At 41.5% G+C, this 15,848-nt stretch overlaps 1 protein-coding gene across 2 annotated transcripts in view; it reads left to right on the top strand.

Moving 5' to 3' along the window:
- Positions 1 to 10,535, top strand: part of SIDT1 (SID1 transmembrane family member 1) — a 135,625-nt gene extending 125,090 nt beyond the window's left edge. For both annotated transcript variants that reach the window (XM_077118362.1, XM_077118361.1), the window contains exons 20-25: positions 1,828 to 1,904; positions 3,613 to 3,659; positions 5,622 to 5,727; positions 5,819 to 5,929; positions 8,116 to 8,229; positions 9,613 to 10,535. In XM_077118362.1, the coding sequence (XP_076974477.1) occupies positions 1,828 to 1,904; positions 3,613 to 3,659; positions 5,622 to 5,727; positions 5,819 to 5,929; positions 8,116 to 8,229; positions 9,613 to 9,675 (518 nt within the window). In that variant the 3' untranslated portion in view covers positions 9,676 to 10,535. The remainder of the gene's footprint in view (positions 1 to 1,827; positions 1,905 to 3,612; positions 3,660 to 5,621; positions 5,728 to 5,818; positions 5,930 to 8,115; positions 8,230 to 9,612) is intronic.
- The last annotated feature ends 5,313 nt before the right edge of the window (positions 10,536 to 15,848 follow it).

Raw genomic sequence — 15,848 nt, 5'->3', positions numbered from 1 at the left:
AACCTCCCAGGAAGGGTGCCAGGGAAATGAATAACCTGAGCTCACTCTCCTTCCTCTCTCCCTCTAGTCTCCTGGTCGAATTTCCCATTGTCCAAATCCAGGGGGAAAGGAGAGTAAGGTCATATGGGTGAGCTCCCAGGGCATGGTGCAGGGTAGAGAAACATGGCGAGTGGATCTGGAAGGGCAAATTGAAAATAGCCAGTTTATAACTTAACTGAATATTTTGAATTTCTGTACCCAGGATGTCTTCCCCAGAGGGTTACACAGATTTTCTAGAGTCAAAAGGAAATTTGGCTATTTCCTTATCACAATGATTGCAACTAAATTTAGTCCAAAGAATAAAGGGGGATTTGTGGACAGTGGCTCAGGCCATGATAACCTCCTTGCCTGTTGCATAAGCTGCCTTTGCTTTCTCAGTTTACTTGCGCCTTTTCCTGTAGCCCTCAGGCTACACGTGAAAGCAAAGGAAAAGGCAGCAGCGATGAGACAGGGCATTTCATAAGGGAGGCAGAAAATCATTGAACTGCTTGCTGAGTCTCTTCCCTCACCTGCAGGAATCACTCATGAGAGAAGATGGATTATAAATTGCAAGTGGTGTACAAAAGTAGACAGTGAGAGAGAAGAGTCTTGATTCACTCTTCAAAAAACAGTAAACTTCAGAATTTTTTTTATTTTCACATGGGCAGGCTCTGGGAATCGAACTCGGGTCTCTGGCATGGCAGGTGAGAATTCTGCCACTGAGCCACTGTTGCACCACCCTAAACTTCTGAATGTTTTGAGACAGCCAGAAGGATCTTATATTCTGACACACAAACATCATTTTCATAATTAGAAAACAAAATTAAAATGATCTTCTTTGAGAAAACAATAAAATGACTAGTCAGTTTACCTGTTTGGCTACTTTCTTACAAATCTTTTCTTCTTTTTCTCATTCTGCTTCCCACTGATTCAGATGTATCTGACACAGGTAATGTCCAACTGCCCTTCCCAGGGCTATAGATTGTTTCTGTAACAAAATGACCCACCTGGTTGTCCTACCTGCTCAGCTCCCTGAACTTCTTGGCTCTGGGGTCAGTGGGACGGGGGACAAAGAGAAGCTCCAAGGAGAAGATGCATACAACTCAGTGTGCAGTGTGCCTCTTCTGGGTTGGCGCGTGGGCAGAACATCCCGTTGAATGCCCCTCCCTCCTTCCTCTCCAGCAAGTGAACTCTGGTTGTATTGAGCGCAGGGGAAACCTTCATTCCCAGCAGAGCTGGGATCCACACTCACTGGAATGCTTGCCTTGGGCAAGCCTAGCCTTGCATCTGCCATCTGCCATGTGGATGCTCTCAGACAGCCCCACTTTGACCTGACTGTGTTCATATATCAATTATAACACATATACTCACTACTTTTCATACAATCCTTTTGAGGGATTTGGGTCTGTTCTCACCATGCACTTAAAAATGTCCCCTGTCTTTCTCTTCCCCATCTTAACTTATACGCCTTTGATTTTTTTTTCACTTATGGGTTTACGCTTTCTGAAAATATGCTTCAGACATTATTCAATTCTTACTAACTTGTAACCGCATGGAGAAATATAGATTAGAACTTTTGCATGCTAAGATGGATATGACTTACTTTCCATGACAGGATATGTAGCTGTAGACACTATGCTGTAAAACAAACATTGACAGCTCACCTGATAGGGGGCAAAATACTATTTTAGCAGGTAAAGACAATATCATTCCTGCCATTACCAAAGCTTGGGCCACTGGGTTACAACACATCAGATAATACAAAATCTCTGACTAAACCTTCTCACCATGAGATTGTGTCATTGGCAGATTTTGGAATTTTCCGGCGGGCCGCTATGGTGTTCTACACAGACTGTGTCCGGCAGTGCAGCCGACCTCTGTATATGGTAAGTTGGATGTGCCTTGGCCTTTTCTCAGAAAGGAGAGCCCCAGTGGGAGAAGCAGGCTCAGGGCTGACTCTCAGGGTGCCCCAAATCAAGAGGGCCAGACGGCCCAGGGCAGCTGAGGTACAGTTAGCCGGGGGGCAGGCATGCCACTTCTCCTTCTTACTCATAAAAGATGAACTAGGATGGTCCCATTTTGTACAATATTTGTTAGTAAAAATGAATATATACAAAACCAGACAGTGGTAATTGTGTGGGAGAGGAGCAAGACTAGGTGTCCCCATAAATAATCATTCAAACAAGTATGTTTTTGTTTTTCCCCCAAACAAGTACACTTCTGAAAGTGTAAGGGGGCCCTATTAAAAATTACTCCCAGTCTGTAGGCATAAACCAGGACTGTCCCAGCAAACTGAGACATGACTTCACTCTGATAACTTTCATTAGAGACTTTCACTCCCCACATTATGTTTCACCCGTTTGACTTTTACAATGAGCACGAATTTCTTTTTTTTTTTTTCAGTTGTGGTTATTACTTAGGGTTGAGATACACTTTTTTTTTTTACATGGGCAGGCACCGGGAATCGAACCCGGGTCCTCTGGTAAGATACACTTTTAAAAGTTTCCCCTCATACATTTCAGCATGTTATGCGTTAAACCAAAGAATCAGGGCCTATTCCTCACCTCCTCTGAGACTGTCCCAGCCATGACACACTGCTGTCTTGAGAATTCGTGATACAGTTGAGCCTGGCACAGCTCAATGAGTGCCTGTTAATAGTTCATGATCAGAAGGACTGTACATAAGAGACTGTGGAATTCTTTTAACCCTCAAGAACTTTGGCAGGTACTATAAGCACTTAAATTTCAGAGGTTTGAGACTGGAGGGATTTATTCAAGCGCGAAAATTAAAAACCTGTTAGGGAATATTTACAGAGTTATTTAGACAATGAACATTTTTAAAAAATGAACATATTTTTCTCCAAATTGTATAGATTACCCACAAAGACAGAGAATTTCAACTTTTAAATAGTAGCTAAGTGACCCAGGTAAATTAAAATATAATCAGCACCTAAAAGTTTAAATAGTTATGCAAAGAAGCAGGAATGAACTGTGAATAAGTCTGTATCAGAGTAATTGCCCTTTAAAATAAACCTTTCCTCTAGATTTTCTTCACCACCCAGTGACTTTAATTTTAAGATGTCATTTCATTGACACGGAGCCTGGCTGTTGAGGGGCCTCCTCGGAGTCATAGAAATAGGAGTTAGGTGCTGAAAGCTGCAATAGAGCCACCCAAGTAACACATACTGGGGAAATAGTCCTCCATAACATATCACCTTAGCAGGATTCTTTTAATTACTTAGTAATTGAGTAATGAATCATGTAATTAATTAATTCTTTCAAGTAATTAAAAGATTCTTCCCACTGAGAAGTGCGTTCCAGGTGCTGAGGTCCCCTAAACATGAGTGAAAAACAGCCAGGCTCCTGCTTTGCTGACCACACTGTCTTTTGCAGGGATGCAGCCTGCCTTTTGCCACCAAAGGCCTTAGCATTTGGTCCTTTTAGAGAGTTAGTGTCAGACCGTGGTAGGCACAGCTGTCTCAAGAACCATAGAAAACTTTTTTCACCAAGGCAATTGCTTCCCCCTAGGTAGGTTTAAAAAGGGGGGGGGGGCATGTGCAGCCCCTCATTTGATGTTTTCTTTCCTCCTTCCCAGGATAGAATGGTACTGCTTATCGTTGGGAATCTGGCTAACTGGTCCCTGTAAGTAGTCTTGCAATAACCCGTTTTTCTCTTTGTTAGTATCTGTAATACTGTGCTTAGCTTTCCTTGGCTGTCATTTTTACAGAGAAATCTGACATTAAGGAAAGGGTAGGACCATGCTTGTCCTTGAGGATTGAATGAAAGCTACTTTTTCTCCTGCAAAGAAAGCTCTAGGAAGCTCTTATGTTCTAATGGTGGCCTGACTTAAAGTACCGATCCAATGAGTTCATTTGCTCAACAAGACAGCCATCAAAGCTTGTTATATCTATTTGACAGAAATAGATTTAGATCTAAATACATAGGTATAGAATACATATAGATTGTGCCAACAGTACAAAACGCAACATGGTTTTAAACTCTTTTGTACAATTTTCCAAAAAGGCTATTCTAGAGGCGTTTCTCTCTTGTAGAAATTTCTCTTTCTCACTAAATGTATTTGTGCGTGTTTGTGTGTGTGAACAAGTCTCGTTCCCATTTCTTTCTTTCCTTTCTCTTTCTTCCTACTCCAGCTACGCCATTCTTCTTCCTTTGCTTCTCTCTCGTCACCTCCATGGCCTTTTTTCCTCAAATGGCCTCAAAACAGAACTATATAACAGAGGTATATTTTTCCAAGCTGCAATTATTTTATGCAACCTATTGTCACTTTTAAAAATTGAATGAATGGAATGTTTCATTGATCTTTTTTTTTTAAGTAAATAAGTTCAGCTGCTTTTATTTGCAGCTCTAAGCTGAAGGGCTCCTCTGGGTCAGTGACTCTCATAAGAAAAATAACTCCCTCATCCTGTCCCCCATTAAGGCATGCAAAAGAATGAAGGAAGGGGCATGTCTTCAGGGAAAGCCAGAATCAAGTCATGAGAACTTGAATCTCGTTTGGGGTCATATGCTTTTGGAAGAAGCTTCCCATAATAGTGTCACCCAGGGATTACCTCAGCGTAAAGACCATAGCTTTTAAGGTCCTCCCTCCTTTTCTGGGGGCACAAGTCAAGATGAGGTGTTTCTAGTGCAGTGATCACCTGCAGCACTCTTCTTGGCCACCCTTTTAGGGCCAGTGCCAGAGTCCTATAAGCAGGGTGCTGGTACAAGCAAGGGGGCCAGCCTGTTGATAATGAGTCACAGTGACTTAGGACCCTGTGGTGGCTTGTGTGATTGAGGAACAGAATTTTTTAATTCTTACTGATTTAAATTTAAACAGCCACATGCGGCTACCATGTTGGATAGTACAAACTAGCCTAAACAGATCATCTAACATATCATAAAACAAAAACAAAATGGTGAGATACCGATCCAACTCAGAAATTAGAAAAAAATCAGTGAATGAGAACAGAGTGGACAGAAACCCTACAGTATACATATTATTTTATATGTGTATAGATGTGTATTTATTAAAAACAAGCTTCTTAATACAAGGAAATAAGAAAGGACTATATAATAAAGTAGTGTGGTTAGAAGTGAATAAAAAGTTGGAACAAGATAAAGGCTAAACCACAAACAAAATAAATTTTAGTTTTAATTTAAAAACCATGAACAGCAAGCAAAAATTTGGTAATGTGTGTCAAGCCAATTGCTGAGATAATTCTACTTCTAGTAATCTATTCAGAGGAATTAATCTTAAATAAAAATATATATATAGTACAATATGTCTGAAAGTATTCATTCACTCATTGCAATGTACTTTTTATTAGTGAATAACTGAAGGGTGAAGGAAAAGTCCTTCATTTCAACTGGAGAGGAAAGGTAATTGTTTTTCTGGTACATCCACTTGAGGAGATTTCATACAGTCATCAGAAATGGATGTTCTGAAAAAGGTATAATAAATGAAAAGTTCATTATACTATGTTAAAATGTGCTTTTTTTTTAAATGGAGAAAAAAGTGGGAGAGGGAGAAGAATAAAAATAAAACCTATAGGGTTACAAATTTACCTTGCTGGCCGCAAAACATCCCCTCCCCGCTCTTGTCCTCAGTGCCCTCTTTGGACTGATAAATCGACCCAGGGACTTTGCTTCCTACATGCTGGGCATCTTCATCTGTAACCTCCTGCTGTACCTGGCCTTTTACATCATCATGAAGGTAGGAAGGGACGCGGACTGCGGGTCTGGGCTTGTGCCCGTCAGCAGATGGCGGCTTCAGCTGCCCCGCGTGTCCAACTCTCACCCCGCAGCTGCGCAGCTCCGAGAAGGTCCTTCCGCTCCCGCTCTTCTGCATCGTTGCCACCGTCGCTGTGTGGTCTGCCGCCCTGTACTTTTTCTTCCAGAATCTCAGCAGCTGGGAGGTAAGAGACGGGTTTCTTTTCTCTCTTCATTTTGCCTTTTTGGCCTCCCTCCCTCCCTCCTTCTCTTACGTGCTTGCTACTGATTATCTTTCCTATATTTTCCACGATGAAATCTTTCTCTGAAAGGGGATGGTTTTTCATATCCACACATAAATGTTCAGTAAGTGGCATGTTGTCATCATTACGAGGACAGCGGTTCAGTAATGTGTAAGCCCTACCTATGGACCCTGTAAATTTGATCTTCGTTGTGCGTTGTAAATGTGAGCTTATAGCCAGTGGATGGCTGACATGTGCAGAACCCTTACTTCACATATCTTCTCCACCTTCCTCATCATAATGACCCTCCATTAACAAATACTGAAACAGATGTCCCCAACACTGCTTTACTGATAGGAAAGCTGAAGCCTAGGAAACTAATGATGTATCTGAGGCACAAAACTGGGAAGAAAACTCAGCTCTCCTAACTCATAATCACACTTCCCTGTACTTTCCTGGTTCTGCTCAGTTATTTTATATAATTTATGTTTTTAATCCAGAAATCGTAAGTGTTTATATTCATCACAAATGCTTAATACAAAAGCAAAATCTGAATTTTTGGTACATAAGTTATTTCTGTTATAAGAAAAAGATATACTGTGTTCTATTTCCTGTACACTTAAATCTGTTTCTTTTTTATTATTTATTTTTTTATTAGAGATTTGTATATTTACAGAACAATCATCATAAAATACAGGATTCCTTTAAGTCACCATATTATTAACAATTCACATTGTTGTGAAACATTTGTTACAATTGATGAAAGCACATTTTTATAATTGTACTACTAACTATAGGCCATGGTTTGGGTTCACTGTGCAATTTCACGGATTTATTTTTAACCTTTATTCCTTTACTATATATACAGCCTAATATTTCCCCCTTTTAACCACATTCAGAAACATATCTCAGTGCTGTTAATCTCATTCTTAATGTTATGTCACCATCACCACCAACCATCACCAAAACATTTCCATCATTCCAAATAGGAACCCTGTACATTTTAAACCTTAACTTCCCTTTCCCCATCCCCACCCCATCCCCTGACAAACTGTATTCTAGATTCTGATGCTATGATTTTGCTTATTCTTTTTAAGTCAGTGAGATCATACAATACTTGTCCTTTTGTGTCTGGCTTATTTCACTTGACATGATCTCAAGATTCATGCCTGTTGTCAATGTATCAGGGCCTCATTGCTTTTTAGGACTGAATGATATTCCATTGTGTGTATATTCCACATTTTATTCATCCATTCATCTGGTGTTGGATACTTGGGTTGCTTCCATCTCTTGTCAATTGTGAGTAATTCCACTATGAACCAGTGTGCTCAGTCACTGGGGCCATCTTCTGTCTGTTCATCTGTCTGTCTCTCCCTAATCACTCAGAGCCCCAGACCTCCCATTACTAGATATAAAACCACAGAGAACTGTCAATAAAGCATCATCCTTGTCTGCAACATCCTACTTATTTATATTCTTAGGAGCCTCAGCTGAGAGCAAACTTCTTCTTTTAATAAAACTTGATCAACCTCTCATTCATAACCATACAATTCAGTCATTTAAAATGTACAGTTCACTGGTTTTTAGTGTATTCACAGAATTGTGCCACCATCACCAAAATCAACTTTAGAACATTTTCATCAGCCCAAAAAGAAACTCCATACGCATTAACACTCATTCCCCATTTTCCCCCAAACTTCTTGCCTACACAACCACTAATCTACTTTTTTTTTCTCTATAGGTTTGCCTATTATGGACATTTCTTATCAGTGAAATTATACAATAATTTTCCTTTTGAGTCTAGCTTCTGCCACTTAGCATAATGTTTTCTAGGTTCATCATATGTTGTAGCATCTTACCAGTACTTAATTTCTTTCCATTGCTGAATAACATTCCATGGTGTGGATATACTACATTTTATTTATCCATTCATCACTTGATGAACATTTGGATTGTTTCCACTTTGGGCTATAATGAATAATGCTGCTGTGAACATTTGCGTACAGGTTTTTGTGTGGACATATGTTTTCATGGGAGCTAACTTTTTGAGCCAGGTATCTTACAGCCTTTTGTAGCTTTCTGTATGTTCACCACTGTTAACAGTTAACTCGCAGGGCCACTCGCCCACATCCTGCTTCACCCTCCTCCAGGGAACCCCAGCGGAATCCCGGGAGAAAAACCGAGAGTGTATTCTGCTGGATTTCTTCGATGACCATGACATTTGGCATTTCCTTTCCGCTACTGCCCTGTTTTTCTCATTCTTGGTGAGTATATAATAGCTGTCTGCCAGTGTCTTCTTTTTTACAACTTGCATTCTCTTTTTAATCTTCTCCTCTATCGTACATCCTCTTCTACATTCCTCTCTCTGACTTCCCTGTGCAGTTCCTCATTGTAATTCAATGTGCAGGCCATCTTAACTCTTTTTTATGTTGGATCCTTCGGATTGATCTTTATTTTCATTTCACTTTCCCTTTTCAGTATTTTAAGATGCAGAGTGTTAAAATGGCTTTTCCCCAAGTTGCCCAGCACTTTGGGACTGAATTGGTATTAGAGGTGACATTCTCAGAATTCCCACAGGAACCATTTTTGGCATTTGCTAAAATTCGTTCTCATTCTGTACTCACGCTCTTCCCCCCTTTTCATTTCTCACTGGATAGCTTACAAATTCCTGGAGCGCCTCAGGGCAGCACCCAGACCACTCTTGCCTTCTACCCAGTTCGTTTTAAATGTCTCCTACAGTACCTCCATCTTTTCCCCCAAACACCTTCTCAGAAGTCATGCATATTCATAATATCCCCAGAGCTTAATTCCCAGTGTTCTTTCATTCTAATTTTGACTTTTCCATACTAAAAGGCCTTGGCATCTGTACATAGGTTCAATTGGCAGTTAGTTACCTTTGCCAGATGCAAGCTCTCAACCTTCTGGACCAGCCAAATAACCTCAAATGTGGAGCAGGACTACCTCTTAGTGGCCAGTTGGGGAAGTTTAACCACTCCATATAGATATCTTTGTGGCTTTTATTTTTGATAGTCATCTTCATTAGAGAGACAGAGACAATAAAAGTGGAGCTCAGGCTTCCATGCGGAGACAATGGTGGCAGAGGGAATCGGAAAAGAAAGAGGAGGGTGTGTTTCCTACATAGCAACTTCTAATGTAACAAGAACCCATTTTCTTCAGGTCTTGACCCAATGTCTCCTTTAAGTATGACTGCTTTAGTCACCCTACCAAAATTTTTAACTTAAGCCCCTCCCAAACTTCCTAAATTCTCTCCCTAGTTTAGTTTTTATCCTTAGCACAGATTACTATCTATTGTGCTATATATTTTACTCATGTATTTGTATCATGTCTAAGGCCTTCTCTTGAATGTAAGCTCTATGAGGGTCAGAATTTTTTGTTTCTTTTGTTCCAAGCTGTAGCTCCAGTACCTAGAACAGCACTTAATAGACCTTTAATGAATTCTTGAGTTAATTAATAAATGAACAATGTAATAAGTACCTGATAAGAGCAAGACATTTGCAGAGGGCTTCAGAGATATGCAAACGAGTAAGGGAACTTGTCGTTAGTTCTCAGTCTGTGAGTCTTAGAGAAAGAGTAGGGACTTACTGTCACTATGCATTCCTTTCCTTTCTCGGCCCCTCTCATTTTAGGTTTTGTTAACTCTGGATGATGACCTGGATGGTGTGCGGAGAGACCAGATCCCTGTCTTCTGAGCCTCCAGCTTGGAAGGGGAGAGGGTACAATCCATCTTGGTGCTGTTTCATGAAAAAGACCATGACTGCAGCAAAGTCAACACTGCCACATGCCCCACTCGCCCTCTGTAGAGTTGAATCTGTTTGCATCCACACAGGAAGAAGAGGAGCTGGGGTGGGGTGAGGTGCGGATTCAAACCTGCAAGAAGGGAGGCAGAAGGAAAGCCGTGGCGTGGTTAGGTGCAAATCCTGCAGAGCCGTGAAACCCCATTTCCTTCCGTTTGCAACTCGGAGTTAGACATGGACAAAGTCAACTCACTCTCTTGGGACTCCTCCTGCCCTCACCTCGGATTGGCCAGGTCTGGCAGAAGACTGCTGCTTCTTTCCGCCAGCTGCCTCCACACCCTGAGAAGCCAGCATCTCAGATTTCCACTGAGAAACCTTGACTTGGCCGCTTTGCACCCCTGCTTCTCCAGACATCCCAAAGCAGAAACTCACTTCTCCTAGGTTCAGGGAGGGCATGCTTCCTCAGTGTGTAGAGAGGTGGCCTGTGGCCCCACCCAACTGTGATAGATGTTCTAGTGTCACCAGCGAGTGGCCGCCTCAGGAGAAAACCGTACATTTCACCCAGGCTACTGACCCCATTAGAAGAACTCAGGATTGGGCTTTGCCACATACTCCCCTTACCAGTAAGTGTCACTGGGACCAAAGGCTTGGGTGCTTACCTATCCCTTCATCTCTTCACCTCTCTGCTGTGTGTTGACCCCATAACTCAGGCTCTACCTTCTTGGGAAGGCCCTGTTACTACACAGACTTCTGGCTAGCTCCAAGATGGAAGCAAAAATGGTAAATAAATCCTTCTGGAAGATTAAGAAAAATGACCACCAGTGCCAAGAGAGTGGAAAAAAGCATGAAGCAAACAGGCTTCACCTTAAGGACCTGGGATTCTGAAACAAATTCAGCAAAGAAAAAAGTGCTTACCCAGCCCTGCAGTTCATACGGCTCAATTCTGTGGCCACTTCACTTTTGGGGAAGAAGTGCGTGTTCTCAACAGGAGCATCAATTGCTCCAGAAACCCCCTAGGACTGCACCCCTTATCTGCCATTTATGCAGACTGGGAGGTCCAGACCTTCTCCCTGAAGTTCTCTCAGAAGCAGCTCTCAGGATAAACATACTCTACTGTCCTCTCTACTTGAAAAGAGTGTTCCCGCTTTAGTAATATCTGGTGGTTGCCCCTGATACTCCTTCTCTCCCTGGTAAGGTGTTGAAAAGCTCAGCATCCCAGTTTCACTCTCACAGTGTCTGGCAGCTCTACCTTTAACAAATCTCATTTTTACTAAGCTCCCATGTTCCTTGGAGTATGGTGTAATCAGAAAATATATGCACATATTTTCTTGTGAAACTGAAGTCACCTCTCACCTCCATTTTCCTATGGTTCATCAAAGAGTTGGATTAGACATTCTTTTTTTTTTTAATTATTCTTTCTCTAAAATATTTGCCTAATGTTCAAAAATACATTTTGGAAGTAGGAGTAGCAAGTTTTTTCCTGATGTTTAAAGCACAAAGATGTTTTCAGTGAAATATTTTGTAGCATTATTTTTTTCTAAATGCCCCCAAATTTCTAATTCCTAAAAAGTTGCTGACTCCCATTAATCATATGCAAGCCAACTATTACATGACTGGGTTAATCTAACATCAAAAAAAATTTTCAAGCCTGTTTGACTGTGGCTGATTTGTCCTCATTCTTTGGAATTTAAGGCACTAATAGTTCCAAGTCCAAAAAAGACACACTAAGGAAACGTAAACAGTAATAACGTCCATCCAAGTTGCCACATGGCTTGAAGTAGATATATTGCAAGACAAATGACCTGTTTCGGAAATCAGCCTAGGGAATGGCGACCTGGCCCTGTAGAAACAGGTGGATTGTGCTGCTGTATTCTTAACCATTTTCCAGTAATGTTTGTCTTGTGTTATAAAGTCACATCTTGCGGTCAGTTTGTTCTCTGCAGCACGACTAAAAGCCTGCTGTTATAAATATCGATTCTAAAGTATTTGTTGCTAATTCTTTCTGCAATGCCTGGCTAATGACTGGAGCTCAGGAGAACCGTGTTCACCCCCAACCCTGAGATTAAAGAGAGTGCTGGGGAGACGGGGGCGGCAGGAGCTTACAAGGGCAAAACCGTCAAGTGTTCATATGTAGTACAACGCATGTGCTTATGTTTGCCTGTGTTCACAGACTTCTGTCTTTTAAAAGAGCTGGGAAGCGTAACTATCAAAACCGAGTTTAGTTGGAGGGTAGCGAAAGGAAAACTGAGCCACTGCGGAGAGGCTCTTGGCTGAGCAGCGCAGAAGTAACAAGAGCGGTGCAAGCCGAGCAGAATCGAGATCTGCTGCCCAGAGGGGAGGACTGTGCACAGAAAACAGAAACCGGCCTCTTCCACCTCTGACTAATGTGGAAAGGCAGCCCCACCTGTTTACTCTGGGTAGTGGAGGGATTAGCCCGGTTTTATTTTAGCAGCAGCAGAAGCCAGTGGAAAACCAGTCTATGTGGGGAAGGGACTTTCCAATGACTGAAGGAGATCAACCGAGCCAGTAACTCGGGGCAAGGAAAGTGGCAGCTGCTTCCCTAATTCCAAGCACCCACCGGAAGGTTGTGCAGGGCTGCAAAATGCACGTGTTGATAATCAAATAGCATCCAAGTGTTTCTCATCCTCAGCTATAATCTCTCTGTGTAAGACTGGGGGAAGGGGAGGGTGCTGGCGGGAGAGGTAGGAACAAAGGTAAACATTCTTCAAAGAGGAAATAGTATGAGAAATATTCTGGAGTCAGGTTGCGACCAGACAGACGTGTTCCTTTATGCCCTGCGTGACCTTGGGCGGGTCGCTGAATCGCCCTTATCCTCGGCTCCATGACGCTGCACCGGGAAGACAGAGGGCGAGTTGCCTAAAGCACCGGGAACAGCGCCCTTCCGGAGAAACTCCTGAGCCGGAGGCAGCTTTTAAATCCCACAGGTCTTCCAGGAGGCCCTGCACGCAGGGGGTGGGGGGCGTTCTTCATTTGAGATACCGTCCAGGGTCACCAAAGCCCCCGGCCCCCACCGTTACAAGCCTTTTAGAGCTTCTCTTCACCGCGTCTGGCCCTGAATTCTGTGACTCTGACTCAGATGGAACAGGCTACCGAAGCCCGGGCCAAGTGGAGAGTCTGGCTGTGTAGAAATGTCTCACCCTGCGCCAGCTGCCTCTGCCCTGGACATCTCAAAGAAAAGAAAACCTCAGTTTCCTCCTCTCAAATAGTTTTTACTCCCAAGTTTCAGAGAATGCCATTTGCAAATGTTTCCCCTTGCCTTTATCACTAAATATTCTATAGGAAAAGCCTGAATATTCAGCCTGTGTGAGGATGGGATTTCAGCCTGCAGCTGACAAAATAAGACCAAGAAAGGGAGAACAGGAGGGTCACTTTGGTTTTGAAATGACAGCCTGTGATTCTAATGTCCTCAGGTGAAACTGACTAAGAAAAGTGTCATGAATAAAGATACTATTTGCCTCTTCCTAAAACTCTTACATTCCATAATTTTTTTAAAATATTAATTATTTATTAGAGAAGTTGTAGGGTTACAGAAAAATCATTCAGAAAATATAGTACCATATTTACCCGCCCCCCCTGCCTTAACATAGTACTTTTGTTAAATTGATGAAAGAATATTATTAAAATTATACTATTAGCTATGGTCCATGGTTAACATTATAGTTCATCCTTTGTGAACAGTTTATTCTGGTAACATATATACTACCTAAAATTTTCCCTTTTAAAAACACATTGAAATTTATAACTTAGGGCTGTTCATTACACTTACAATATATAGCACAACTCTCTCCACCATCCATTATCAAATTTTTCCATCACCCCAAGCATTAACTCCCTGTATTAGAGTTCTCTAGGGAAACAACTAATAGGAGATACCTGTATTTATGAGATTTTATAAGAGTGTCTCATGAAACTGTGGGCATGCACGAATTCAAATTCCATAGGGCAGGCTGCAAGCTGACAGCTCCAATGAAGGTCTTCAGTAAGCTCCCTAGGGAAGGTTGGCTGGCTGAAGTAGAGAGAGATTCTTCCTTCTGACCTCTCCTTTAAAGCCTCCAACTGATTAAGTGTCACTAATTGCTGAAAACACTTCCTTTAGCCCACTGCAGATGTAATTAGCCAAGGATGGAATCAATGTGCTGATGATCTAATAAACCAGCCTTCTGGCTTATCAACCAGCCACAAAATGTCCTTGTAGTAACGTGGCCAGTGCTTGCTTGACCAGACAACTGGGCACCATTACCTGGCCAAGTTGAACCATGAGCCCAACCATAACACTCCCCATTCCCTCCCTGCACCCGGTTACCTGTATTCTAATTTGAGTCTTTGAATTTGCCAATTTTAGTTATTTCACATCAGTGAGATCATACAACATTTTGTCCCTTTGCATACCATGATTTTTTTTAACCCTGTTTGGAAGAGACAAGATATAATGTTTGTATGGCTAAGTTTTCATGCCTCAGTATTAAGGCACTAGTGTCAATAAGGTTAAATGCATGATAAATCTTAAGCCTTAACATATATGAATTCGAATAAACTTGGGAAGAGCCAAAGATCAGCCTCCACATATGAGTTTCTAAAACATTGTACGAATAGAGTTTTAGCTCAGAAGGGACTCCTCATAAAAAAAAACAAAAACACCTCTCCTAAGAACTCCTAAGTGGAACTTTTTACATTGTACCGTTTTCTTGCTCTTCGCTTTGGATACAAAAAAGAATAAGGGGTTACCATCATTCCTACTGAATTATCCACCCCTCCCTGAATCTTAGAAAAATGAAGCTCTGCCCTCTTCTTAAATATCTTTGGATTAGATGGTTTCATAATTTTCTCTGAAAATTTACCTTTTTGCAAATGGCGTGGCTCTGAACTAAATCCTTCGCTGCTTAGAAGTCCCTGTCATCTAAGGTATATCCATTTCAGTGGGGATAAACAATAGCTGTTCACCATGCTTTTAACACAGAATAGCCTTCAAGTCAAATCACATTTCAGTCAAGTGCAAAGTACAGCCATAGTATCCCACCTCTTGTTTCAGCAATATAGATGTGATTTAGAAAGCAACAGATTTAAACGATGAAAAATCTTCATGTCAGGACAAGAGAAATCCAACTTATCATCCCACCATCTCTTCTTCAAGTCTTGAATTAGAAGTTTAATTCCTTTACATAACAGAATATCCAAAGTAATTTAATAATCTTTCCTTAAGGGCGCTATACCATTGCCATCAGAGAAAGAAGTTGACTTGCATTTCATGATTTTACTTACATTGCTTATCTGAGCCTTTCAAAAAGAGTGTCAGGACTAGGCAAGCCCCTTCCTGCAAGAGGACAAAAAAAGCCTGAGATTTACTCCACATCTGTGTCAATGTGACACCTTTTAAAGTAGCCTATTTTTAAGGGACATATATACCCTTTCTTTTCTCCTTTGCCACTTCTCTGTTTTACTTAAATGGAGTCAGAAATACAGCTTCAATCACTAGTTACTAAAGGAACTGGGCACAGCAATGGGCAAAAGTCAGCCTATTCCATCATTGAGTGTATAGTCTAGTGGGAACAATGGACATGAAACCAGTAATTATAATTGGGCAAAGAGCTACAAGAGAGAGTGGCTTTATAAGATTCTTATCATTGGTAGAAGCAGGACAGAAAAGTCAAGATAGTAATTGGCAGCTTTTATTCCCAGATGTGAAGCCCTAAATTGTCACTGCAATATAGCATCTCTCTCACAACCAAATTCCTAGAAAGAATATTTGGGCCTGTAGGTGACCATAAGAGACCTCTTCAGAAAGGTATAAGCTTTCTCCCTTTATGGTTCCCAGCTCTACAGAATCAAACAAAGAAATAAAATAGAGGGATCTTGCTCAGGCCCTAGCACTGGGAAAGGAGGGGGAGAATGAATACTGGCTCTCAAGGATGTATAACTTTGAAGAAATACACACAGATCACTAAGATTGCTCCAAATTCACCTGACAATTTCCTATTGACTGTTGAGTGCTAGAGCAATGTAAGTATGCAGCTAGAGTATTAAGAAGAAGGAAAATAGAGCTGCGGCAAGAGCAATAAATGTATCTGGAAGACCAAATTGAAACTCAGTGGGAGGTTAGATTCAAGCAA

Source organism: Tamandua tetradactyla, chromosome 10 (assembly GCF_023851605.1).
Source record: "Tamandua tetradactyla isolate mTamTet1 chromosome 10, mTamTet1.pri, whole genome shotgun sequence".
NCBI classification, from domain to species: Eukaryota; Metazoa; Chordata; class Mammalia; order Pilosa; family Myrmecophagidae; genus Tamandua; species Tamandua tetradactyla.
Note: the sequence above shows the minus strand (reverse complement) of the source record. Positions and strands in the feature narration are given on the sequence as shown.